This window comes from Haliotis rufescens, unplaced genomic scaffold, assembly GCF_023055435.1.
Source record: "Haliotis rufescens isolate VD_foot unplaced genomic scaffold, xgHalRufe1.0.p SCAF_7, whole genome shotgun sequence".
NCBI classification, from domain to species: domain Eukaryota; kingdom Metazoa; phylum Mollusca; class Gastropoda; order Lepetellida; family Haliotidae; genus Haliotis; species Haliotis rufescens.
Window position 1 is genome coordinate 37,206,074 of NW_025964361.1, and position 27,897 is coordinate 37,233,970.

The following is a 27,897-nucleotide window of genomic DNA, read 5'->3' on the forward strand; positions in this document are numbered from 1 at the left end:
AAAAGTACTGCTAACGCCTTCAGTAGCCATTAGTGATGTCATTTGATTGTGACTTCATGGTAACAATGACGTCACAATGGTCTGCAAAGCATTGTGATGCAATTTCATAGCACCGATATCTATAGTGTAGATATCGCTTGATCTCACCCAAGCGATATCTCCTGTGAGAGCCAGTTTTGGATGATAAATTACAGTGGCAGCTGTGGGAGGAAAGTTAGTTGTTGGTTGACCCGTAACTGTTTGTTTGTTGTTTGACGCCGCACTCAGCAATATTCAAGCTACATGACGGCTGTTGACCCGTAACTGTTTGTTTGTTGTTTGACGCCGCGCTCAGCAATATTCGAGCTACATGACGGCTGTTGACCCGTAACTGTTTGTTTGTTGTTTGACGCCGCACTCAGCAATATTCGAGCTACATGACGGCTGTTGACCCGTAACTGTTTGTTTGTTGTTTGACGTCTCACTCAGCAATATTCAAGCTACATGACGGCTGTTGACCCGTAACTGTTTGTTTGTTGTTTGACGCCGCACTCAGCAATATTCGAGCTATATGCGGCGGTTGACCCGTCACTGTGTACATCAGGCTGAATTGATGCATTCTTTGTTTCCCTGTTTTGAATGTTGTGAAACAAAAGCTATCTTTAGCCCCATCACACTATCAAGTACAGATTATAATAGTGAGTGAATAGTGGGGGTTATCACTACCTTGAGCAGTGTTCCAGATATATCAGTGTATCAGTAGGAGTGGAGAGGAAAGCCTGAAGTGATGCAGGTGTTAGACTTTTACCACTTTGGTGAAACCCACCAGCACGGCTGACAAACCTAGAACACAAGTAAATAGGCTTGAACAATGACCAGTGGACCACGGTGGACTGCATCACCTGGGCAACCATGGTTACTGTTACTGGTTTATTTTCAGCAGCACTTTCATGTGTATCGATACTAGAAATGTTTACCCCAGGGAATGCAGACATCATTGACCAGTGGATGTGTTTGGCCCAACCAACAAACCACCTGGTTCAGTGAAGGCTTAACTGTAAAATACTTATCAAATCTTAATACAGTATCCACACCCATGAACCACTCCAGTATCCAGATCAGTCTGCCATATATCATATTTGTGCATGTTTAGAGCCGAGGAACAATTATCCTTGGCAAAGAAAGAATTCATTTGACCATAATTAGTCCATAATACGTAACTTAGTTGTTTTCAACCTATCAGTTTGTGGCAGATTCACAAATTTTCGATCTCGTGAAAATCATATCTCAGTTCTTGTGCTGCTAAACAAAGATCTGAGGACATCCCACTGTGGGTCATGTCAGAATGACCTTTCATCTGACCAATCAGAGCATAGCTTATCAAATCATGAAAGTGACAGTAAGAATGTGATTTTGGATCGTGCAACCTCGAAAAAAACCACACATGGTATTCTGAACGACAGTAATGGGCTTTATGTCTGTATTCATACAATCATTCCAGAATGTTCTTTTGTTCAGTTATTAATCTTTTGCCGTAAAGCTCGATAAAGCTGCCTTCTGATTGGCTATTGTCATTCAATTCAAAGTTCGCAAAAGGTCGGTCTGACGTGACCTGTAATGGGATGTCCTCAGATCTTTATTTAGCAGTAGCGAGAACTAAGATCTGGTTTTAATGAGATTGACAAAATCTACATCCAAAATCTACATAAAATTCATTGCAAAATTTGCAACTCCTTAAAAAGGTTATACATCATTTCTTATCAAAATGTTAAATTTATCAAGCCGTCAGTTTGTTTTTTGCTGCAAATTCCTGGCTTAAGAGCTGCATAATGTCTTTATGCTTCAAATCTTTGTTCTTTTTGTAAGTGCCGTACTTCTCTTTCACAAATAGGGCAAACCTATTTGGTGTTCGAGGTGTCTTGGGTGTGCTGGATATCGATGAGGTCGCTGAGTTTTTGGAGAGACGGACCTCAAACCTTCCATGGCACTTCCCACACACCTTCCGGTCAGTATCCAGAGATTTGGAGTGTCGTCCAATGCTGGGAACAGAAAAGAGACAATGAGTTTAGTTTACATCACCGCAGGTCAGCTTGACCACTTTAGTTATTTACCATAATCAGAAACATACCCCTTCTTAACCCCCTCATTCTAGGTATAAAAAACTCGCCTTATACCCAGCGAGATATGGTAATCAGGGGAAACCAGGATTCAAACCCACAATCATAGGTTCCTGGCCTGCCAACTCTGTATAGTAAACAAGATGACTGGGCTACCCATGAATTACATGTTTAACTGCAGTCAGCAATAATCCAGCAATATCATGCTGGTCTATAAATAACTTAGTGAGGGTGAGTGAGTGATTTGGGTTTAATGCCGCCTTGAACAGTATTCCAGTTATATCACACATGTCAGCTTAATGTGAGAGGAAAGTATGAAGTGATGCAGGTCACAGAAGCTTACCAATTAAGTGAAACCCACAAGCATGGGTATGGTGCAGACAAACCTAGAAACATTATCAGGGCAGAGTGAGTTTGGTTTTACGCCTCTTTTAGAAATATTCCAGCAATATCACGGCAGGGGGACACCAGAAATGGGCTTCACGCATTGTACCCATGTCGGGAATTGAACCCGGGTCTTAGGCATGACGAGCAAACGCTTTAACCACTAGGCTACCCAACTGTCCCTATCAGGGCAGACCGGGATTTGACCCACAATCATTGGTGTCTGGTGTGCCCAAGTGATGCAACACGAATTTGAGAGCCATAGACGACTGGGCCACCCATGCCCTCTAGTGTTGGTGAGTTGGTTGTGAGCTTTATATCAGTTACATGATGACTTGTCAGGGAGGAACGTCTCACTGCCACAAGCTGCAGATGAATCAGCCTTGGTTCCATCAACAAACACATTATGCTGCTGACTAACAAAGGATTGCAATCAGGGACAATCTGGGATTTGAACCCATCATTTGATCATCATCCTTGCACCACAATGACACACAACACTGCATAGAGAATCACAGCACCTTACACAACTGGGCCACCCTGTCCAGTGTCACACAGGCAAACCAGTGGTTGACAGCATGAGCAACAGTTTAGCCGATCACAAACTATAACTACAGAAAGAAAACCTGTCAGTTCCAAATAACCAGTATTGATTTGGCATAGAATATACAGTTAAGTCATAAAGTATAGTTGGACAGTCTTGTCTTGAAAAAATGTTGTTTGACAAATCAGAATTTACATAATTTGATAAGATCAGAAAAATGATGTCGCTACAATGAGATTCAACCAGCACATAATAAACCACAGAATTTCTGCACTCTCCCAACCTTATGACAGCCATGTATTGTGTTGTGCTTCTGTCCAGTGACAGTAGAAATGTTTTAGTTGCTTCACAACTAAGTTAAAAAAATGATCGAAGCAAACAGAAAATAGTAATTGCACAAAGTGTTATTTGCCTCAGTGCACTTCCAGAAAAGTGGCATAATACAGTGTGAGTGAGTGAGTATGATTTTATACCACTATTAGCAATGTTCCAGCTATATCACGGCAGGGGGGACACCAGAAATGGGCTTCAAACATTGTATCTATGTGGGGAATTGAACCCGGGCCTTCGACGTTACGAGCAAATGCTTTCACCGATAGGCTACACCTCCTCCCCCATTAGACTGTGTAGTACAGCCCCCCTTTAATCCAATAAGTACTGCTACTTCATTGATCTGAAAATCTGTTAATGTGTCCCAGGGTATAAATGTTACTGTCAGGATTAACACTGTTATCTTTACTTGATTGAGACCCGGGAAGATCCAGGTTAAATAGGTCTGGTCCAGACTCGATTATTTACAGACCGCCATCATATAGCTGGAATATTGTTGATGGCTTCTCGAGTACTGTGCTACACACCTGTATCCACACTTGACACACTGGTAGGTGTACTTGGTGGCGATGGCGTAGTCGTGGCATCGGCTGATGATGGGGATGTCAGGGTAGGTCTGATTGGCTTTACGTGCCCTGCACAAACCAAATATTTATTTCATTGTAATCAAACTGAATCAACAAACAGTGATGCATTGATAAAGGGAGATAACTACACCAACTTTTAACTTTGTGGCCGTAACAGCATAAGGCCACATATTTATTACATCTTAATTCACATGCTGACAAGGATAAAACTTAAAATATATTATTGCCTTTTAAAACAATGTGTTTTTCCTTTTTTCTTTATTTTGGTTAAAATGAATAGAAATTTGGCAAAATGTTCTTAATTCAGATGTTTGTACATCACACCATCAATAGGCGTTTGGTCATACTGTCGTCTGTCTACCCCCAATTGTACCATGGGCCGTAGGTCTACACAAGTACTGAATATAGAATTAGAATTAGAATTGGAATTAATTCACCAAGATCTTTCAAAAGAAAAAAAAATCAATTTCAAAACGAAAAGCTTCACATAGAACCACAAGGATCTGGAGCACTTAAATAAAGAAAGAAATAATTTTCTGACACTTAAACTTATTATGGTGACAAACATTAATAGAGAGTTTGCAAATTGGTGCAATAGATCAGAAAAAACACTATTATTCTTGCAAAACTGCCTACAATAAAGCTGAGAAGGCCTTGTATTTTTCAGAGATGAGTAAAATGCAGTAAAACAATTTAAGAATGGTTTGGAATTCTGTGAGCAGTATTTCGAGACACCATAGCTGGAATAATTCAATCATAGGTATTGTAATGTTATAAATGTAAAAGTTAATGACAGATCCTTATCACACCAGTATTTCCAGCATGAATACTTTGGCGTGACACCTACCAGTATTTCCAGTATGAATACTTTGGCGTGACACCTACCAGTATTTCCAGTATGAATACTTTGGCGTGACACCTACCAGTATTTCCAGTATGAATACTTTGGCGTGACACCTACCAGTATTTCCAGTACGGCCCGTGTCCATCGTTCTTGTGGTTGAGAGTCCAGGATGCTGCATGGCACAACTCATGGATGAGGGTGTCCCTCACTCGCTCTGACAACACAACAAGTGCCTTCTAAATCAAACAGCCTGGTTCACATGTTAATTGTTATACGTATATCGTTACAGCTGAAGGGGAGTGAAACTTATACATAGGATTTGGAAAGGATATTTCAGGTACATTTAAGCATGGTAAATGACTAACTGAAGTCTCTGTATTCTTAATTAAATCTTTGAATATATTACATATTTATCTTTCCATCCGTAACATGCAGAATTTTTAAAACGGTGCTTGCCAAAGAAATTATAACTTGTGAATGTAATTTTTCCCGTGTATCAGTGAGCGAGCTGGGTGACTCCACTTTTAGGCCTATATCAGGCTACTCATAACAATATTCCAGAACATCAAGACATGGACTTCCTGAAATTGGCTTCTTAGGAATCCAACAAAGCATTTGGCATGACAGGCAAACACTTTAACCCCTAGGCTACCCCACACTGTACAACAACAATAAGTTAACCCAGCATATCTCACTGCTTGTTCATGAACAGTTACTACACATAATTCTGTGTGACGTCCATTATTGATGTAGGAATCATCACAAGCAAGATGGAGGAATGTTTTACCGGCAGAATCACAGACTTTGTCGGACAGCTCCACCTTGGCAGTGTGTCCCCTGATGTACTTGCAGTACCCCGCTGTCTTCAGCAGACGATTGTTCCACCCGATCTCCAGGGAAGACGGAAGCTGCAGTAACAAATCATGATGTGATATGCTTAAAGTGTTGTTTACACGGCACTCAGCAATATTCCAGTTATATGACAGGGATCTGTAAATAATCAATCTGAACCAGACAATCCAGTGATTGACCTCATGGGATTGACCACGTAATTGGGATACAATGACATGCATCAACCAAGTCAGCAAGCCTGACCACCCTTTCCCGGTAGTCCCCTCTTACAACAAGCATAGTCACCTTTTACGGCAAGCATGGGTTGCTGAAGACCTATTCTACCCCGGGTCAGAGCTGGGTTTAATGCCATATGTTAAAATTTTTAGAGAAATGTGCACAATCTTTTTTATTTATGAAATTGTGATGTCTAGTAACAGAAATAGTAATCCCCTTTCCTTTGTGGACAGTTAGATTAAATAATCTGTATAATCAACATTAACTTCGAAAGGTTAAATACTCTGTGTGAGTGAGTTGGGTTTTACTCTGCTTTGAGTATTTCAGTTATAACACTGTATGTCAGCTTAATGTGGGATGACAGCCTACAGTGATGCATGTTTGGGACATTAACCACTTTGGTGAAACCCACAAGCAAGTGTATGGTGCTGAGAAACCTGGAAACATAATCAGGGTCCACCTGGGATTTGTCAACCTGGGATTTGAACCCAAGACCATAGGTTTCTGCACAGTGAATTGCGGTGTCAGAAAATGGGCCAACTGGGCACCCTTGTGACTGATAGATAGATACATGTCAGTGATGTTTGTTTGTTTTTTGTTTAACATCGCACTCAGCAATATTCCAGCTATATGACGGCGGTCTGTAAATAATCGAGCCTGGACCAGACAATCCAGTGATTGACAACATGAGAATCGATCCACGCAATTTGGATTGATGACATGCATCAACCAAGTCAACGAGCCTGACCACCCTATCCCGTTAGTCGCCTTTAACGACAAGCACAGTCATCTTTTACGGCAATCATTGGTTCCTGAAGACTATTCTAGCCAGGATCTTCATGGGTTACACATCAAAGATAACATGGTAAAAAACAGTAAAGGACCTACTTTAGAATAAATGCTTAAAACATTAAGACATGCATTTTAATAGACTAAAAGTCTATGGTTCATGAATGTATTGAAAACAAGTATTTGTCACAGAGTGACGAAATATCCCCCGCCTGTACACCATAGTACCAAATATGAAGACAATCCAGCGATTAGTTCTTGAGATATTGTGGCAACACCGTTTTCCAACTCCAAAAGCAGATTTGCCTGCTGTGACCTTGAAAATGGGGTCAAGGTCACCAAATCTGACAGGTGTATGCGGTGTCTGTATATACACTATAGTTCCAAATATGAAGACAATCCAGCGATTAGTTCTTGAGATATCGCGGCAACACCGTTTTCTAACTCCAAAAGCAGATTTGCCTGCTGTGACCTTGAAAATGGGGTCAAGGTCACCAAAACCGACTGGTGTCTGCGGTGTCTGTATATATACACCATAGTTCCAAATATGAAGACAATCCAGTGTTTAGTTCTTGAGATATCGCGGCAACACCGTTTTCCAACTCCAAAAGCAGATTTGCCTGCTGTGACCTTTAAAATGGGATCAAGGTCACCAAAACCGACTGGTGTCTGCGGAGTCTGTATATACACCATAGTTCCAAATATGAAGACAATCCAGTGTTTAGTTCTTGAGATATCGCGGCAACACCGTTTTCCAACTCTAAAAGCAGATTTGTCTGCTGTGACCTTGAAAATGGGATCAAGGTCACCAAAACCGACTGGTGTCTGCGGAGTCTGTATATACACCATAGTTCCAAATATGAAGACAATCCAGTGTTTAGTTCTTGAGATATCGCGGCAACACCGTTTTCCAACTCTAAAAGCAGATTTGTCTGCTGTGACCTTGAAAATGGGATCAAGGTCACCAAAACCGACTGGTGTCTGCGGAGTCTGTATATACACCATAGTTCCAAATATGAAGACAATCCAGTGTTTAGTTCTTGAGATATCGCGGCAACAAACAGGTGGGACGTACGGACGGTCGTGAATACTATATCCCCCGCTTCGCGCTTTCGCGCGGCGGGGGATAATAACATGCCCATCTCAATGATGCAGGTTTCTGGCAAAGCTAAGGGATGCAACTCTCCACGATAAATGGCAGCACCTGATACCACTGTACCCCTCTCTGCCAGGGCATGAGGTGAGGTAATGAACCTTGCACATACCTTCTGATCAAACACTGTCTGGTTGTACAACTTGTACAGACGCTGAGTCAGCTCCATCTTGTATTTCTTGAACTGCTTCACATATCTGAAGTACAAGTCTGTTTACTAATAAACAAGGCCATGTGGCAGGTATCATCTTCCGTAGTGTTTCACAAAATTCTCAGTGTAACCTGAACTATAAGTAATAAATGAAAGGAGGGTGATGCACATACAGGATGATCCTACAAGCCAGATATAAAGAATGCCCACAATTAGAAGACTGCGTGTTGCAATGTTCACCAGCCATGACGGTTTAACTACAGTCATATGGAAACATAATGTGTTCTTTAACTTCTTTTGCTACACATTTATCATGGTGAATGATTCAGTGTTTAAAAGGATGTAATAATTCTTGGTTGTTTATTTTCTCAATCATGAATTTTTAAATTTGGCCAGGACAAAAACCTGTTTGAACACCCTCAGAACTGAGAAGCAAACAAATCTAACTGTCCTCATCCAAGAGGATGATTTCCAATTTCAGAGGAAAGAGAATAAGACTGCATCCTTTAGCTCCAATCTGGTGATCATGAGTTAAATTCCTAGACACAGAACAATATTCATGCTCAAGATTTCACCAATTTTCGAGAAAGCAAGCAGAGTTATCTCCCTTCTAGAAACACTGATAATGTAAGAAGTTGGTTTGACTGGGCCAGGAGATTAAACCCCCAACCTTCCTCTATCGGGGCTCAATCCACCACACTATGAAGGTGGTTTTGTCTACTACAATGAGGAAATTTCATCAGTATTTATGGTTTACTAAATTCTAGGGCTGTTACGATTTACACGCATATTCGGGGAATCGAACCGTATCCATTCATGAATTGAATTCGTTATTCGTGGCCACAAGAATCAAATATTTAAGAATATGCAATCATGCGCATTTACATACCCTGTACCTAAAAATATCCATAAGAACACATTATATGCATAGATTTCTTCAAAGACAACCCTCTTATAATATTTAATTTGACAGTATTGTGGTCACTGGTCATTGTCACATTTGAGCAGATACTAGTACCTGGATAAGTGCAGTATATAAATGTATAATATATTAATTATTAACAAACCATGTCAACTAATTCACGTTGTTATTGCTTCACTGAATATAACAAATAATACATCACCTGCTGACACGTTATTGTATTCATGATTTATTATTCGTATTCGTTACCCTATATTCATTATACGAATGGTATTCGCCTCATAGTTTATTCGTTGCAGCCAGCTAAATTCTAAATTCTACCCTTGAGATTCCAATGAATGAAAATTCACCATAAAGTAACAGTGAGCGAGCTGGGTGACTCCACTTTTAGACCTATATCAGGCTACTCTTAACAATATTCCAGCAACATCAAGAGAGGGACCACCAGAAATGGGCTTCATCGGAATCGAACAAAGCATTTGGCATGACAGGCAAACACTTTAACCACTAGGCTACCCCACACTGTAAAACAAGTCAACCTAGGAATCATCACAAGCAAGACTGAGGAATGGTAAACGTCACATTGGGACTTTTTAAACATAAACCCATACGCCATGTGATTATCGCTGTAGGCAACTTAACCCTGCTCGCTCAGTCTCTGACAGTGAGACAAACATGTCCAACATATTCTTCAGACACAACTCACGTGGAGGCGTCCGGATGTCTCCTGTGGTCGGGCAGGTCGGCAGTCAGGGACTGGAGGAAGCTACATATTTTCACACGGCTGGCTGAGCTGGTAACACTAGACTTGGCCGAGCTGGGTATCCGAGATACAATCTGAGCTTTGGGTGTCTCGTACTTCCTGTGGACTATCTTTGGTGTCTCTGGAGAAATAACAAGCTGCTCTTGAAGGGGGTGACAAAACGCAACACATTAAAGGGCAACTATGCTCTGGACGTCAATTTTCCAATAAAATAGGACATTTTGGTATTCTGGCCTCAACGCAGTAGTAACATTTTACAATTCTTGAAAATCTCTAACTTGTTTGTACATACTTGTTGTTTCCTTTGTCATATGTTTCCGTGACGTCTTTGGTTGATATTCCTCTTCCTCACTGCTTTCATCATAAGTCCTGTCGCCATCTTCATCAGTCGCGTCATTCTCCTCGTCACTGGTCAGATATTCAGGGATCCTACAAGGAGGAAACATTGCTGTGAGTTGTATTGCAGTCCTAGATGGCTTGACTAATAGATACATCTGAGAGATTTATCTGGACCTGCTCAGAGGTCGATATTCAGCCCCAAATCGGTTAAATTTCCCAAACAGAAATAACAATTCATGTTATATGGTAACAAATGGCATAGCTTTGTAGAAGTGACTTTTATTTCACTGACAAAGTTGAGCAATATAACAATTTTTTTCCCAAAAAAATTGCCTGCCAAAGACACTTAGAAACTGACATATATTTTGGAGTCTTGCGCCTTGCGCCATGTGTTAATAAGCTTGGAATAATTCATTTCTGGGAACAGTGAATATCCGACATGACCCAAGAAAGGAAACAATGACAATATGATGGCATTACACAAAGAAATAATGTTAACAATTATGGACTTAGGTCATTAAGATCAAAAGGAAGGAGGTATGTTACAAACTCACATTCCAAAATATTGGATTTAACCCCCCTAAGTTCATAAGAACATAAGATCCCAGCACAGCTAAGAATACAACAGTTCTGACAGCTGGGAAGAACGGACCACTGGCCCCTAATTGGAAGAGTCAGTGAGTTTGGTTTAACATTGTTTGAGACACTACAAGCCAAGCAGGACATTTTCCACTTTGGTGAAACCCACAAGCAGTGGTATGGTGCAGTCAAACTAAGAATCCATTTGAACCTGGAAATTATAATTCAAATCATACGATTTTGGCACACTTGAGGGACACAACCTAGAATCACCATATATGTTGAGAGTTGTGCTGCCAAGTCGACCAAGCCATCAGTGATCCACCCACCCCACCCACCGGAACAAGAGTGAGTGAGTCGGATTTAACGCCGCTTTTGACAGTATTCCAGTTATATCATGGTGTGTCAGCTTAATGTAGAAGGAAAGCCTGAAGTGATGCAGGTCTCAGATGTTTACCACTTCGGTGAAACCCACGAGCACGAGTATGGTGCTGACAAACCTAGAAACAAAATCGAGGAGAACCGGCACCTGAACAAGAACACACAAGAGAATTTACCAAGGGTGCTACCCTTCCTGCAGGCCCCGCAGCTTACCTTGGTGGCTGCTTATCCTTCTTACTGTTGTCCACCTTCAGGTAGAAGACGTCATCCTCCGAGTCACTGCTCACAATGGAGTCATCATCTATAAACTCCTTCATACTGGAACAACAGAAAGTGAGGTGAGGTGAGTTTAGTGTCATGTCCAAGATTATTGCACTTATTGCACTTATATAGCGTGTGTGGCTGCTTTTACTAGTCCGGACAAATGTCGATTAATAGTGCTAGCACTCTGAGATACCATGCCGCAGTTTAAAATGAATACACCACTACACAGTATACTGACTCTGAGCCGCCATTTAGCCCCTGAATGTAACAAGTACCATCTTTTAACGTCTTTTGGTATGACGCGGCCGGGGATCAAACCCCGGACCTTCCGCTCTCTGGGTGGACACTCTACCACGAGAACACGGAGGCAGTCTGGAACAACAGTAGCAGTGTACATGGTTTCACATAGAATTACATGAGGAGACTCTACAACATGCACAAGGAAAAGAGAATATCTCAGATCACTATATTTTACATTCAGAGTCATGTAAAGGAACCCTGTGGGGACTCCAGGTTAGAAATGGTCCCCAGCAACAATGCTGGTTAAATAGGCGACTTAATAGAACGGGCTGTCAGGCTCGGTGACTCATAATAGGATTGTCTTGTCCAGTTTCAATCCTTTACAGGCTGCCCCTCAAAACACAAATAAAAGAACATCAAAGCTCAGCCGCCTCCAAAGTTGACTCTAAATCAGCTCTATCAAACCACATCCATAACAACCCAAGCCACAGCTTCCAGTGGGACAAAATCAAAGACCCTCACCACCAGCCTCAAAGACTTCTAATTCAGAAAACTACAAGAAGCCATCAACATCAAAGACTCCAACCATCAACCAACCATAATCAAGGATATTACATACCCCCAGCGTACCATCAACTCATCCAAGACCCCAATCAGTCATAATCCTTTTGTTTTTACTACTGGCTCCAACTGTTCAGATGTGTACCTTATACCACCCCTTTTGTGCACATAACAGGCTTCTTCACTCCATTGTAACTACATCCAAACCTACTCAACTGTATAAGCACCACCTCCTGCCTGTATATATACTTGTCAACAATACTTTGTACATCACTTGCTTGATAACGTTGTGAGAACATACACCGAAACGTCTCTCCTAATTGTAGTAAAGAAGTCCATCCACACAGTATATCTTATACTTACTTGTAGATGGTGCAGTAATGATTTGTGGGGTGCTTCAATCACATTATCTAGATAACAACGTCACTGATCAATGTCTGATATTGTTTGTCTGTCTGTTGTTTAGGCCACAATCAGCAGTATTCCAGCTATATGAGGATGGTCTGTATATAATCTGGACCAGACAATCCAGTGATTGATATCATGAGGATCAATTGACGCAATTGGAATTTGATGACATGCATCAACCAAGTCAGCAGGCCTGACCACCCGATCCCTTAAGATGCCTCTTACGACAAGCATAGTCGGGTTTTACTCAAGTATTGGTTGCTGAAGACCTATTCTAACCCAAATCTTCACGGGTTTCAATGTCCATAGAACAGCCAGGTTGACTACATATGACTGTCCATGTGTTGAGGATGAATGTATTTAGCTTAAACTTATTGAACCTTACCATGAAAGAAAATATACTGATGAAAATGAAGCTTCAAGCTTGTGACACAGTAAGATTATATGCTACCATAGGTTCCCAGCCTTGTCTACCAAATATGCGTTGGAAACAATGCACACAAACACATCTCGATATTTGATTCTGACATGTGTTGAATTTGTATGCACGCCATTTCAAATGTACTGCCAGAAGGCTGATTTCCTTATATTTTTCATTGTTCCCTTATTCGTTTCCATCAGGATATGCATGTTGGTGTACATAATCAAACCACCAACATTCCGCTTTCTGGGCACATGCAATATCGATAGGGGTGAAACGATACAGAAAGGTCACGATACGAGACGTATCACGATACATAATTCACGATACAATACATATCGCAAAATTACGTCAAATTACATCGAAACTTCCTTGACAACAAATATTTCAGAGCAGGTTCAAAAGGCAAAGCTGGCTGTAGACACATGTTCATAATGGTCATTTTCAGTAGTGAACTAGTATCGTATCATCACATGAAAAATCACGATCCAAAGTATCGTTTCACTCCGACAACCTTCCGCTTTCTGGGCACACACTTTATTGACTACACAACAGCGGTTGTAGTTGAAAAACCATTCCTGCAAATCAATCTCAGCGAGTGAGTGGCGCCATGCATGGAAAGAACCATTTCTTACCTGTCTGAATCTGAGGATTCGGAGGACAACTTTGGTTTTTGGGTCTTCTTTTGGCTTTTCATTTTCTTGAAAACTGTAATCAGAATATGTCTGTTACTTCTTACATGACAGGAGTTGTTTTAAAACCCATTTGCCTTCAACAGTTCTAACCTTGATTCACATACTTGGTATGATAAGCACCATTTCTGCCCCACAAAATCTATAATTTGAAATGAGTAAAACATTTAGAAATCGTTTTAACAGTAATCAGCTATATTTTCTTCCCCACTTGCATGTCATGGTACCAAATATGTCACTAAAATGCGTCAAAAATCCTGATTTAAGCAATGTTAAGGTTTTGAAGTAGACTTTTTCTAATATTTGAACATGAGGAGGTCTTTAACCCAAACTGATTATCTGAGTATTGTCAGTCAGTAGCAAGTAAAAGCATATGGTGAAAACTTTATCTCAAAAGACTTTCTCAAAAATTCAATTGCTTTCATTTTAGAAATACTTGTGTACTTGTTGAACATGTTCCATAGTCATATAACAATACTTCAAATGTTCCTTAAGTAACATTTAACATTTGTCCATATTCTCATCATTTTTCGCCAGAAACGGAATCATTCTTAAATTCTTAAAATCACAAAGGAAAATATACCTCATTTAAATACATCTTGAATCTAAAAGTACAAATTTTAAAAGCACAAATACCCAATCCCCAAAACAGATATAATTTAAATTATAACATTTTCGAACAAAAAGACCCCACCTTCCGATTGTGTCTAATATGAAGGTAACGTCTTCATGTGTGGGTGTCAGTTTATGTAGATAGTTGCTGTGCGCCGGGTTGTATTTTCCAAGTTAAAACAAAACACAGAACTGATCCTGGGGTCTGTTCCACAAAGTGATGGTAGCACATGTCTATGTTAAAGTATGGGACTCGGGGGCTACAATCACCTTAGTGCTAAGATTGCTTTGTGGAACGGACACCAGTTTGCCCCAATACAGGAAACCCTGGTATCTGACAACTCACAGGCCTCGACATCTTCCTCCTCACTGGAGTCCCCAGCAGCTGTGCTGTCTCTGTGGACAGAATGATGCCGCATGCTGAGTGTGTCATGTAATATCATGTATACAGATTTTCTAATAGTTATAGATATTACCAACGTGATATCATGATGGGATTTTGTATCAAGATTATTTCAGCTACAGCTAAAAAAACAGATATATTTTTTTCATTTACAACTATGAGCCATTTATTTATTTTTAAAGAAAACACCTTGCAACAAAATATGTTTTGTGGCAGGCATTTTCTTTTTTTTGTTGCAATGCAAGCATAATTATTTATTTCAAGATTTTCGGGGATAAGATATATTTTTTGATAACCCCACCACACCAACCAAAATATCAAATAGTCGTCCCTCAGTAAACTTACTCCAAGAATACAACAGCCTGATTCTGCCAAGGTAAATGAGTCTGTGTTTTGCTGACAGAGTTACTTCCCATTGTGTTTTGTGCAGGGAAACTTGTATCCTGGAGGGCAAGTTCATGCTAATATTATCTTTTGACCACATAAATGAAATTTGTAAGAGTTTAGGGCCAGTCAAATAATCAGACCAACAACTTGAATATGTTTTAGCATATTTAGAAAAGCTAGGCAAAATAATTTTAGTCTAATATTGCCGATGTTAGTCTGGAACAATGACGTCTTGGTCATTAAAGGAGTGAGTGAGTGAGTGAGTGAGTGAGTGAGTGAGTGAGTGAGTGAGTGAGTGAGTGAGTGAGTGAGTGAGTGAGTGAGTGAGTGAGTGAGTGAGTGAGTGAGTGAGTGAGTGAGTGAGTGAGTGAGTGAGTGAGTGAGTGAGTGAGTGAGTGAGTGAGTGAGTGAGTGAGTGAGTGAGTGAGTGAGTGAGTGAGTGAGTGAGTGAGTGAGTGAGTGAGTGAGTGAGTGAGTGAGTGAGTGAGTGAGTGAGTGAGTGAGTGAGTGAGTGAGTGAGTGAGTGAGTGAGTGAGTGAGTGAGTGAGTGAGTGAGTGAGTGAGTGAGTGAGTGAGTGAGTGAGTGAGTGAGTGAGTGAGTGAGTGAGTGAGTGAGTGAGTGAGTGAGTGAGTGAGTGAGTGAGTGAGTGAGTGAGTGAGTGAGTGAGTGAGTGAGTGAGTGAGTGAGTGAGTGAGTGAGTGAGTGAGTGAGTGAGTGAGTGAGTGAGTGAGTGAGTGAGTGAGTGAGTGAGTGAGTGAGTGAGTGAGTGAGTGAGTGAGTGAGTGAGTGAGTGAGTGAGTGAGTGAGTGAGTGAGTGAGTGAGTGAGTGAGTGAGTGAGTGAGTGAGTGAGTGAGTGAGTGAGGTTTTAGCTATATTCCAGCAATATCACGGCAGGGGACACCAGAAATGGGCTTCACACATTGTACCCATGTCAACCTGGGTTTTCAGCGTGACGAGCGAACGCTTTAACCACTAGGCTACCCGATCGCCCCTGGTCAGTAAAGGTGATTGTGAACAGGATCTTACCTCCATGTTGTTGCATTCCCCACAGTGACACAGTATCTATCATCCAGGTCAGGACTGGCATCACGGTCTGGCAGTGAGTCGTTCCGACTCCGGCTCACTGACTTCTTCTCCATCACTCTCTTCCCTTTCTTCTCCTTAGCCTTCTTCACCATATTCTCGTAGTCTTCAGATGAGCTGTCCGAAACCGTATATTTTTCTTTTGGGTGAGTCTTCCTATCCGTACCAGATCTGCTCGACGTAGGTATTTTGGACGTTTCAGGTACATGAATGCTATGGAATTCATCAGAAGAACTATCCGACACACCTGCCACCCTTTCATCTGAATGAGGAATCTTTTCATGGGTTGGTCTGTCCTTCTTTTCTGGGGTTGGAGAATCTGGCACAGCTGCCTCCTCTTCATCTGAAAATAGATTCTCTTCATTTGCCTGGAGAACTAGTCTATTCTCATTCAAAGGGGGTTGAGAGTCAGGCACACCGGTCTCCCCATCAGAAACTAACTCATCCTCATTCGCCTGTTCACTCAGTGCACTCCCTTGGGGTGGTGAGTCTGGAACAGTAAAAGTTGGTTTACATTTTTCCTTTGACGTGCCACACTTAGACGTCAATCCTGTATGATCGTCTAATCCTTTGGGAGACTCTGCACTGTAGTCAGGTGATGAATAGCCTGTCTTGTACAGCTCCTTCCTTCCGGGATGTTCATCCGTGCTGCCTGACGAAGCAGACGACACCTTCTTCACAGGTCTGTTCTTCCTCAACGACAGCTTCAGCCTTCTGCTCGGTGTTTCAATCGGCATGCCTCTCACGCTGTTATCTTCCTTACAACCAACCTTACTCCCAAAGGACATTTTTTGTAAATTTTCTACAATATTTTCTACGGCTTTCCTGTCTTTGTGGGCAGGTTTTACAGCCTTGTTCTCAGCATCCGATACTTGGTGGGTTTCATGGAAGGACTCACTGCTGCTGGATTTTCTGACATCCCTCCCTGATGATGTACTGTCTTCCTGTCCACTCATAATAATATCGGAGAAATGCCTGTCAGTGCAACTCTTCCTCGCCTGAACAACATCCTCTGCAGTCTTAGCATCTCTGCTATCATCATCAGCATTTTTTACTTCTGTTCTGTCATTTTTTGACAATTTCTCATCTAATTTATCAGTTGATGGCTTGACATTTTCCTGACCCTCAACCTTTTTTCCATCCTTCCCACTGGAGACTTTGAAACTAGAATGACCTGCGTTGGATCCAAAAAGGTTAATCTTCTTCAATACATTGTCCATCAATCGTCCTGACGAGCCTTGAGGTGTATTATTGAACCGTTTCACAGACATTCGTAACTTTTCATAAGTTGCGGACTTCAGCTCAGCCAGAGTTGGAGTTCCACTGTTGGAATTCTTTAACAAACTTGGCTGACTCTTCACCTGGTTACTTGGAGGGAAGTATGGGCTCGTACATGCTCCATCAGCCCCTGCCCCTTTCTGTGTACACGGTGTAACAACATCAGCAGCATCTTCAGTCTGAGACACGTTAACATCAGTCTGAACACACTGGTCAACAACTTCATAAAACGACCCTTCAGATTCTCCAGGACTGTCTTGTATGTGTCTCACATGTTTTCTGGTTAGCACCTTTCCCTCTGAATCAGAAGGTGATGATTCACCTGTTATATCGTCTTCCTTCTCCGACCCTTCTGATACCCTCTTAATGCTACTGCCTCCCCCACTACCACCATCATCATCATCATCATCATCATCATCTTCATCATCATCATCATCATTCGATTCATGCTGGAGCCCCATGAGTCTGTCACACAGATCTGTGACTCCAAGTTTGTTCTCTATAACAGTAGCAGCATCACCATCTTCCAAATCACTTTCACTATTGCCACCTTCATCTGAACTCCCCGAAGCAATGACCTTGACACCATGCCCCACAGCATCCAGCTGTCGATCATCAAGGTCTGTCTGAGCACAGGCATCTTCAACTTCATAATACGACCCATCACTCTCATCACTCCCTACACCAGGCTCACACACTTCCCTATACCTCATTCCTGAGTTTCCATGGCAACGTTGCAGGACAGGTTCCATGCCTGCATCTCCATGTACAGGCTCCATGCCCGTGTGCCCATGTAGAGGTTCCACGCCCATGTCTCCCTGTACAGGTTCCAGACATAGCTCCAACCTCTTCTGTGTCTGGAGTAAGCCTCTCGACTCCTCTTCATCTTCAAGCTCCATCCTCTTCTGTGTCTGGAGTAAACCTTTGGACTCCTCTTCATCTCCAGACTCCTTGATCGTAACTGCTTTGTCCCCGTGTTCAGATTTACATTTAACAGATTCACAGCCTACAGGGCTCTCCTCCAGGACACTATAGTACTCATCCTTGTCTTCCTCGGCAATGCTTTCCCCAATAACAGAGTAATAGTTCTCTGAGGAGGAATCCAGCTGCTTCTTTTTCAGCTCATTTGCAGTTAGACTGTTGCGAATTCGGATCAGTGTTTTGTCAGTCCTGAAATACCTTGCTCCATCAGATAGGCCTCCTTCCAACTTATTGAATGAGCTTTGGTCATGAACAGCACTAGAATCACAGCTCTCACTGGACATAAAACTGTCCTGAAGTTTATACAGACTGAGACTCTCACGGCTGTGAATTCGAGTTGATTCCACAAGTGGTGCACCAATATCCTCTAGCAATGACGGCATCTCTGGAAACACATCTGAATTCTCAGAATTGCCACCTGAGAGTCTTGGGTTGCTTTCATTCTTAGATTCACTACATTCCGGTGGACTTTGTGAGGCTTTTGAACTTTTTTTCTTCTTCTTGATTTCTCTTGTGAGGTCAGTCCTGGCCTTGGATGCCTTGAGAGGATATCCCCCACAGCTCTCCTGCGAAGCACTGTTCTCAGTACCAGCTTTACATGCCTTCTTTTTAGTCCTCTTTGTTCTTTCCTTGGTAGATTCTGTGAACAATTCAAACCAAAACATATTAATTACTGGCAGGGGTCCGGAAACCGTCATATGCGCCGGACATGTCCGATTGGGAATCTCAAATGTCCGTTTTAAAATATTGCTTACCGGACATTTTAAAAAGTATTGTCCGGACATTCTTAAATTTTGACCGGACATGATCAACAGTTAGGACTGATTCTGTCTGCAGTTGCAACACAATGAAGATTAACTACACTGACAAGCTTTGTTTGTTTTGATTGCTGTAAATACATCGTACCTACATGATAGTCCAATCTGTCAATCACTGTAATAGGCAATAAACTGAGTTGACACTGATTAATCGAGGATTAATTACTGAGAACATCTTCTTAATTTGAGTGAAAGGTGTTTACAACTGTACATTAATACCTTGCATCATCGATGTACCTCATTATCCTCACAATGCTACGATACGTAACCTCAGACAAGAAGCGAAAGCGTGACGACAGCCAGTCGACCGATGCAGATCAGTCGGGCGGATCTGCCAAACAATGAGGATTTGCAGATTTTATTGTTTTCAGTAGCTAGTCGTATATTGAATCTTGATTGACCGCCATTTTGCTTTCTCGGACGATCGATATCCAATTTTTTTATGGTCAATAATTAAGTACAGATGAAAAAAGTATTCAAATAACTATTGCTATCAACGAGTATTTGTGATTAAAATATCTGTCTTGTTTTTAAAAAAATCTTTAGTTTAAAAAAAACCCTTTTCCCGTGAGGTCACGTGATAACCAAATATGGGATAATAGTCTCGATCCAAATGTTACAACGCGTACACTTGAGCAGACTCATGAATATAACTCATGAATATTAATTAGACCGTTCACTACGTTAACAGATCGTTATTATAACAGAAACAAAGGTATTTTTTCCATGTAAATCTAAAATGATATTATTTGTTATTAATCGTCCGGTAAATTAAACAATTTGAATTGAAACAATTCATAATTCATCATATTATGAATACGTAAACTTGTAATGTGTGTGAAAAGTCGTACTAAAATACGCTATTTGAAGGGGGCGTGGCCTAAATGCAAATGTCCGATTGGGATTTTAAATTTTCCGGACCCCTGATTACTGGCAAGCTGAAGAAATATTGTTTGGTTTGACCATCTTTAATCCTTGAGTGTATACACTACAATTCTCAATATACCCTGAATATATTATGGCAATTTGACGAGATTAAATACTGTGATGTCATCATACGACCAGTCAATAAATACATGCTCCTCTTGACAGTTGGCATAGATAGCTCTGCAGGATACATTCTGTGAATTCTTGCAATCCTTGGAACTTTGTGTAACAAACATGACAGGCCATAACGAGCAGCGATTGAAGGACATATGTCTTTTTGTGCAACCATATCATTAACTAACAACAAAGAAAATGCAGGTTAATTGTGGCACGAGTTGTTCCCAAATATTGAAAAAACAGTAGGGATTTATTTGTTATTGACATGATTCAGGATCCTCCATGAGAGGCTGAATCACAGAAAGGTGAACATCGAGACTTCTAATTTCTCTGTACAAATGAGAGAATCATTCAAACGAACATATATAACGACACATTCAGCAATATTCTAGCTATATGACAGCAGTTTATAAATAATCCAGTGATTGACATCAGGAACATTGAACATCACAATTAGGGAAGGATGACATGCATCAACGAAGTCACTATGCCTGACCACCCAATCCTGTTAGACGCCACTTACGACAAGCATGGCTTGCCAAAGATTAATTCTAACCCAGATCTTCAGACTTCTTCTAGATTGAGCAGTCAAAGTTGGATCAGGGTTCACCTGACGTGGCCTTCTATGGAGGTGTCCTCGTTTCATTTCGTTTGTTCATTAACGCCGCACTCAGCAATATTCCAGCTATATGACGGCAGTCTGTAAATAATTGAGTCTGGACCAGACAATCCAGTGATTGACATCATGAGCATTGATCCACACAATTGGGATCGATGACATGTATCAACCAAGTCAGTGAGCCTGACCACCCTATCCCGTTAGTCACCTCTTACAACAAGCATAGTAGCCTTTTACAGCAAGCATGGGTTGCTGAAGACCTATTCTACCCCGGATCTTCACGGGTCGGAGGTGTCCTCAGATCATACGAATAATAGAGAGTGTATTGGAGTAAAACATCTCATATTTTCTGTAAAAGATGTGAATAAAAAAAACAACAAATAGAAGGGAAATACAAAAGATGTCCAACATACCATTTTTCGCATCTCCATGTTTGTTCGCGACCCCCTTATCCCCCCGGTTCTCCTTGTTGCCTCCATCCCCCGACCTCACCCTGCTCCTGCTGCCCTTCTTCTTGCTGCTCTTGGTTATCTGAAACCATCGGCCAAAATTTACAATACAGTACCACAAATTCTTCAAACATGTCACAATACCCTATGACATACAGTCAAGTTTCAAGGTTGCAAGATTCAGGGATGTGAGCAGATTTGAAAAAAAAAAAAGAGGAAAACTCTAGGGGGTCGGGAGGCATGCCTCCCCAGATATTTTGTGAACATTTAATTGCATTTTAAGCAATTTCGTGCAGTTTGGACAACATTCACACAATCACAATGTTCAATAATTACCTAGCATTTGTAGCAGTATGATAACCAACGAATCATGAACAATAACAAAAAGGTCATAAAACATTTAATTAAACATTGAAATATTCAACTTCCTAGCTTATGTTGAAACATATCACAGAACTATTTTAAGACATTCACATTATGTCACACATCATTTAATATGAATACTGTCATTCACTGTCTAATCAAATTTGTTTAGCAAGTGGAATATTTCAATATTCATTAACCAATCAAATTTGTTTAGTAAATATTGAAATATTTCACTTCCTAGTTTATTATGAAACATATCACAGAACAACACATATGATGTACTTCATTCTGTCACACATCACTTAATATGAATACCGTTATTCACTATCTAATCAAATCTGTGAGGCACAACTACAACTTTGTGTTTTTTCGTGAGGCATCTGTCATGGAACAACATATCTGACTCTGCTTCATAGGATAATTTTTCTCAGTGTTTCCTCTTGGTGATGGAACCACTCCAAAATATTTCTGCCGTTCCTTCCTTTCCTGCTGTCTGGCCTCCTTGATAATGTCTATAAGACATTGCTAAGTCCTGGCATAAATGAGGGTCGACTTTTGCGTGTTTTGGTCCTGGTGAAAATATACTTCTACTGATGTTTGACCTCTAGCCATGAGCTCATGCTTGACTGTCTGTATGGCACTGTACGTTCCAATCTTCATGTTGGCTAAATTGTCATCAAGTATGTCCCCCATGATACTAAAACTGCTTTCAACAATGGGACCATGAAAGCATGTGATGACACTCTTAAGTTGACAGAAGACGGTACCTTCCTGACTTGCCAACTTTGGCCCACCACAGATCCAGTTTCTCATCATGACATGACAGAGGACCAGGCAAGTGGTCATCAACTGTGTAAGCTCTCACCTCCTAGTCAAAGTCGTCTTCCTCATCTTCCTAGAGAACATTTGTAGCTAGAGATGGGAGTTGATTGAGGTAGCGCTGGGTTGTAGCATTTGGCCTCACAACTGGATCCAGGGCTGACATGGCCTTCAAAAGGGAATCATTGATAGGCATCTTGGACAGGAGAGAGATGCTACAATTCACATAGGCTTCTTTGACATTCTCCATGAATTGGGATGCAAACTTATCATGGCCATACCTTGACAAAACCCTTTTTGTCTGACTTCCAATAAATACATCCTTTATTGGCAAGTGATTGGCTGGGTCTGACACCACAAGTTTTTCTGGTGTGAGTTCTTTCAGTGATTGTGGCTTGATGAAGTTGGATAGGAATCTGATGGCAAGTTGCTTTTGTTGATCATGAAGCTTGTCCACTTGAGTCTCTCTTGAGTGAGTGAGTGAGTGAGTTTGGTTTTACGCCGCTTTTAGCAATATTCCAGCAATATCACGGCGGGGGACACCAGAAATGGGCTTCACACATTGTACCCATGTCGGGAATTGAATCCGGGTCTTCGGCGTGACGAGCGAACGCTTTAACCACTAGGATACCCGACCGGCCCGAGTCTCTCTTGACTTCATCATCACTCCGTACTTCTTAATTTGACCAAGTACAGCTGAACCCTGTTAAAAACAAGCAACTACTATTTGGCCAAATGATGGGAAAGAATGGGGCCAACTGCTTTGAGCAATTTGGTGTTGCCATGGATGAAAAAACGCTGACATGGCATTTCAAATTGAACTTTCGACTGATCATTTAAAGTGGTTGAGAGAACATGGTTGGGAACATTCCAACAATAGCAAAGCGGCTTGTCATCACTTGAATGTTGGCCAGACAGACCAGTGGTTGATAGCATGAGCAGCAATCCAATCCATGGGGATCACTGACACACAATCAGGCAGATCACAAAATGTTGCCATCTCATCCTAAATATATGGCTGGGCACTGTATTTCCCTGAGCATTGACCACTAACTGATTGCAAAATTGTGTCTGGGCAGTGGGGTAGTGGTTGAAGTGTTCACTTGTCATCCTAAACACCCAGGGTTCTGAGGTGAAGTGAGGTGAAACGGGGTTTAACATTGCGTCTAAGATTATTGCACTTATATTAGCGGCATCATGCACATGTTTGGCTGCTGGTACTTGTCAGGACTGATTTATAGTGCTCGCCAACAGAGATACCATGCCGCAGTTTAACATGAATACCCCACTCAGACACTAAATACTGACTTCAAAACGACCAGTCCTTGTTTTAAGTTAATGCTGAGCGCCAGACAGGGTATCTTTAAACATCTTTTGGTATGACACTGCCGGGATCAAACTAATAGGCCATTAGACCACGGAGGCGGTGACCCAGGGTGTGAGTCCCAACATGGGTACAATGTGTGAAGCACATTTCTAGTGTCCCCCACCATGATATAGCTGGAATACCCACTCACTTACTTCTAATCATGTCTTAGGTGTACGTATCACTGATCAGTACCCATTCTACACAATACTGGTCTGATTTACTGGCCTTTACACATTGCAAGTCACAGCTGAGGTATGTGACCTGTGAAGCTTCGGGTTAGAATAGGGCTTCAGCAACCCATGCTTGCTGTAAAAGGTGACTATGCTTGTCGTAAGAGGAGACCTACTCGGGTGGTCGAGTTGGTGACTTGGTTGATGCATGTCATCATATACCAATTGCATTGATTGATGCTCATGATTGCAATGACTGGATTGTCTGGTCCAGACTCCATTATTTACAGGCCGCTGTCATATAGCTAGAATATTGCTGAGTGCGGCGTTAAACAACAAACAAACAAACAAAAAGCTGAGATGTGTGTCGTAAATACACACAGTACTCAGTTCTATTATAATTCTTTCATGACAAGCAACAGATAGTACAGAAACCTGACAGACCAAGTCTGTACCAGCAACACAATGGAATGCAGTAAACAAGCAGCTGTAGCTGTGAGAGAGAATGATACTGTTGCTGTTATTGATTATTGTCCTTACACTCTTCAGGGCAGTATCAATATCTTTGTGCTGGAACCAGCCCAGTTTTTCTCCCATCTTTTGGAAGAGTAGCTCCACATCTTGATTCCTGCCCTTTGACGGGGTACACAAGCCTTCTGCCATCTTCTGTCTTGAATAGCTCTAACACTGGAAAAAAAGACAAATCTTCAGAGGTGAGGTGAAATGGGGTTTAACGTCGCGTCCAAGATTTTTGCACTTATATAGTGACGTGCATGTACGTGTGTGTGTTTGTGTGGCTGCTTGTACTAGTCCAGACTGATGCCGATTTATAGTGCTAGCTCACCAAGATACCATGCCGCAGTTTAACATAAATACCCCACTCAGACACAGTATACTGACTCCGAGCCGACCAGTCCTTGTTTTAGCCTCTTAAAGCCGAACGCCAGACAGGGTAACAACAAGTACCATCTTTTAACGTCTTTTGGTATGACGCGGTTGGGGATCGAACCCCGGACCTTCCGCTCTCCAGGCAGACGCTCTACCACTAGACCACGAAGGCGGTCTAAAAATCTTCAGAGACTGCATGGTATAGACAACATAGAAACATGGAATAGGCAACATTGAAACATGGAATAGGCAACATTGAAACATGGAATAGGCAACATAGAAACATGGAATAGGCAACATAGAAACATGGAATAGGCAACATAGAAACATGGAATAGGCAACATAGAAACATGGAATAGGCAACATAGAAACATGGAATAGGCAACATAGAAACATGGAATAGGCAACGTAGAAACATGGAATAGGCAACATAGAGACATGGAATAGGCAACACAGAAACATGGAATAGGCAACATAGAAACATGGAATAGGCAACATTGAAACATGGAATAGGCAACATAGAAACATGGAATAGGCAACATTGAAACATGGAATAGGCAACATTGAAACATGGAATAGGCAACATTGAAACATGGAATAGGCAACATTGAAACATGGAATAGGCAACATAGAAACATGGAATAGGCAACATAGAAACATGGAATAGGCAACATAGAAACATGGAATAGGCAACATAGAAACATGGAATAGGCAACATAGAAATGGGGACTAGGTATGTGGATCCTCGCTCCATTTGTGATTAAATATGTTAAACGAAGATATGTAGAATCATATGTTGCTAGTAGAATAATCAAAGATGCAGCTAATTCAGTCCAAAACAATATGCCCGGGCAATACATTTTCATATCTTATCTCAAATCCATAGAAGAGCCTGCATAGTCACAGAATAACACCAAACCCAAGTAACTTTGGAAGGTTAATAAACTAACATAACCTTTTAGCAGCTCAATTGGTTTTTTTTATCAAAGTTGTTTGGGTTAGTCGGTTTAGCACTGTTTAGTTGTTGGCACTATTTTATCCAAAACAAAATTTAAATTATAGCAATTTTATTAAAGTGCCGGATATTTACTATCTGTACAGTAGGGTTTAGTGTTCATTTTAGCTGCTGACACAGTAGGGTCATTAGGTACCATCAGTGACAAAATAGTGGCTTCATTTTCAAAAAGACAAGATATTGATGAACAGTCAGTCAGTCCAGGACTACGTTAATCTCACAGTGACTGTGAGATTCCACTTAGTTATGTTGGATTAAATTGTCTTTTCCAAAAGTTTGTTTCAGAAAAAGATGCCTTGCCACCCTGTTAATTTTCTGTGAATGGAATAGAGTATTACCCATGTCCCCATAATTAAAATCAACAGTAACACTTCTAAGTGACAGGTTAATCCATCTGTTTCAGATTCTGCTATCTAAAGCTTATGAATTTGAAGCTTGTAAAAGTAATTACTTCATTGACGTCAATTACTTGAAACCAAGCCACCCACCGACCCACCGACCCACCCACACCCACCCTGTCATTGGTGAAAATTCTTTGGTAATAACAAAAATATGCCACGATACTTCATTCTAGAATGTGCACCTACATACCCCGGTACATATATTCACTTCTGTGAGAACTGTGAAGGCTTAATTTCTTGATAAGGTGTTTGCAGTAGTCAGTGGTTAATTACAATATATAAGTATTACTTATATGGTCAATATTTACTTTGTTTGAAAAATAGAACAGTCAGACAAAATATATTTTCAGTCTTTTTGTTTCATTTAACATGATTAAGGTTTATTGAATCTGTTAAAAGAAAAAGAGTACTGGGGACCTATACTGACCTACCAACGCTACAGTGGCCCTTTCTTAATGTGTGAGTGAGGTTAAAGAGGGACTATGTTTCCAGTCAAGTTCAAGACATTGTCTCTGTGTAACTGAGATATTCAGCAACTGCTTGATTGATGTACATCATAAAATCTGTCTTGTTTGTCCTTTTGTTTGAGCTAACAGATACACAAAGTGCTTTGAACTTAAAACATATTTCATACAATTGGATCTAGTCTCCCATTAACACTGCTATAAACAGTATTTCAGTTATCCTCAGCACAAGTGGGAGGGGGTGCCCAATGTCATGGAGGTCTCACATCGTATGATCCTGTCACGTCCAAGGGATGTAACTCATCACAACTTGACTGGGCACAGAAGAGCCAGTGGAGACTGGAGAACCAGAACATAAGCATTTGACAACACAAACCCACTCTTAGGATTTTCGCACACAATGGGTTTTTTGTAGACAAAAAGTTATGTGTTGCAACAAAAACGGTACACATATGTAGATTCTAGGCCCAACCGGAAAATCGCCCATCACTCTGTGACTGTTGTAAATATCCTGGATGTCCCATTCACGTGGTGAAACATACCACATTTTCCAATATCTTCGGCAAAGAGGATTGCATTAAGCCCTAATTCCATCAATGACAATGTCATGTCAAAATGACATGAATTGTGACCACTCGGTCACAAAGTATCATGACTGCTGTGCTGTGAAAACTGAAAATACTGAGATCGTTGATGTGTCCAGGATATTATGGTCCATAACCACCTCATGACATAGAAAAATGCATCTGATTTCAAATATAGCATTTCTGTGTATATTTGTTCTAATAATCGGGAAGATGAAAAAAACCGATATCATAAAGCCATCGTCTACAGGTGCAAGATTGTTTACAATGATTCAAAATACCCGCGCCATCTTTGATTCTGCCCGGAACTCTGGGACATATGCAAATTAACAGGTGCGCACTGAAGTAAACAACAAACAGTTGTTCTTATGAACATGAATGTACTTGTTTGGCTTTTCAATAATTGTACAAATAATTCGTCGAAATACCAATGATAATTAAGCCAAATAACATTTGAGTCGAACAACGTCGATGTTTGTTGATTATACTTTCCCATCGACTAATGTCACATAGTCATACACAAGGATCGTTCGTGACCAACTCGTGTTATTCCGGGACAAGCGTCAGGTTACGGAAAGGGGCGAGTGGTGACGAATGACACAAGGATGATAAATGAGAAACAATTATAT

The 27,897-nt window shown here is 41.0% G+C and overlaps 1 protein-coding gene across 2 annotated transcripts; it reads right to left on the minus strand.

Moving 5' to 3' along the window:
• Positions 1 to 429: 429 nt before the first annotated feature.
• LOC124112941 (dentin sialophosphoprotein-like) lies at positions 430 to 27,670 on the minus strand. 2 transcript variants are annotated; one of them, XM_046473146.2, is made up of 14 exons: positions 27,550 to 27,670; positions 24,457 to 24,603; positions 21,157 to 21,274; positions 15,947 to 18,902; positions 14,475 to 14,524; positions 13,460 to 13,532; positions 11,144 to 11,248; positions 9,924 to 10,060; positions 9,575 to 9,752; positions 7,908 to 7,992; positions 5,573 to 5,693; positions 4,903 to 4,999; positions 3,882 to 3,989; positions 430 to 2,018 (listed from the first exon to the last, which is right to left on the minus strand). In XM_046473146.2, exons 2-14 carry the CDS (start codon positions 24,577 to 24,579, stop codon positions 1,757 to 1,759), a joined length of 4,413 nt encoding a protein of 1,470 aa, XP_046329102.2. In that variant the 5' UTR covers positions 24,580 to 24,603; positions 27,550 to 27,670; the 3' UTR covers positions 430 to 1,756. The 2 variants fall into 2 exon arrangements, with proteins under 2 accessions (XP_046329102.2, XP_046329101.2); XM_046473145.2 differs by lacking the exon at positions 27,550 to 27,670 and adding an exon at positions 27,227 to 27,541.
• Positions 27,671 to 27,897: the final 227 nt, after the last annotated feature.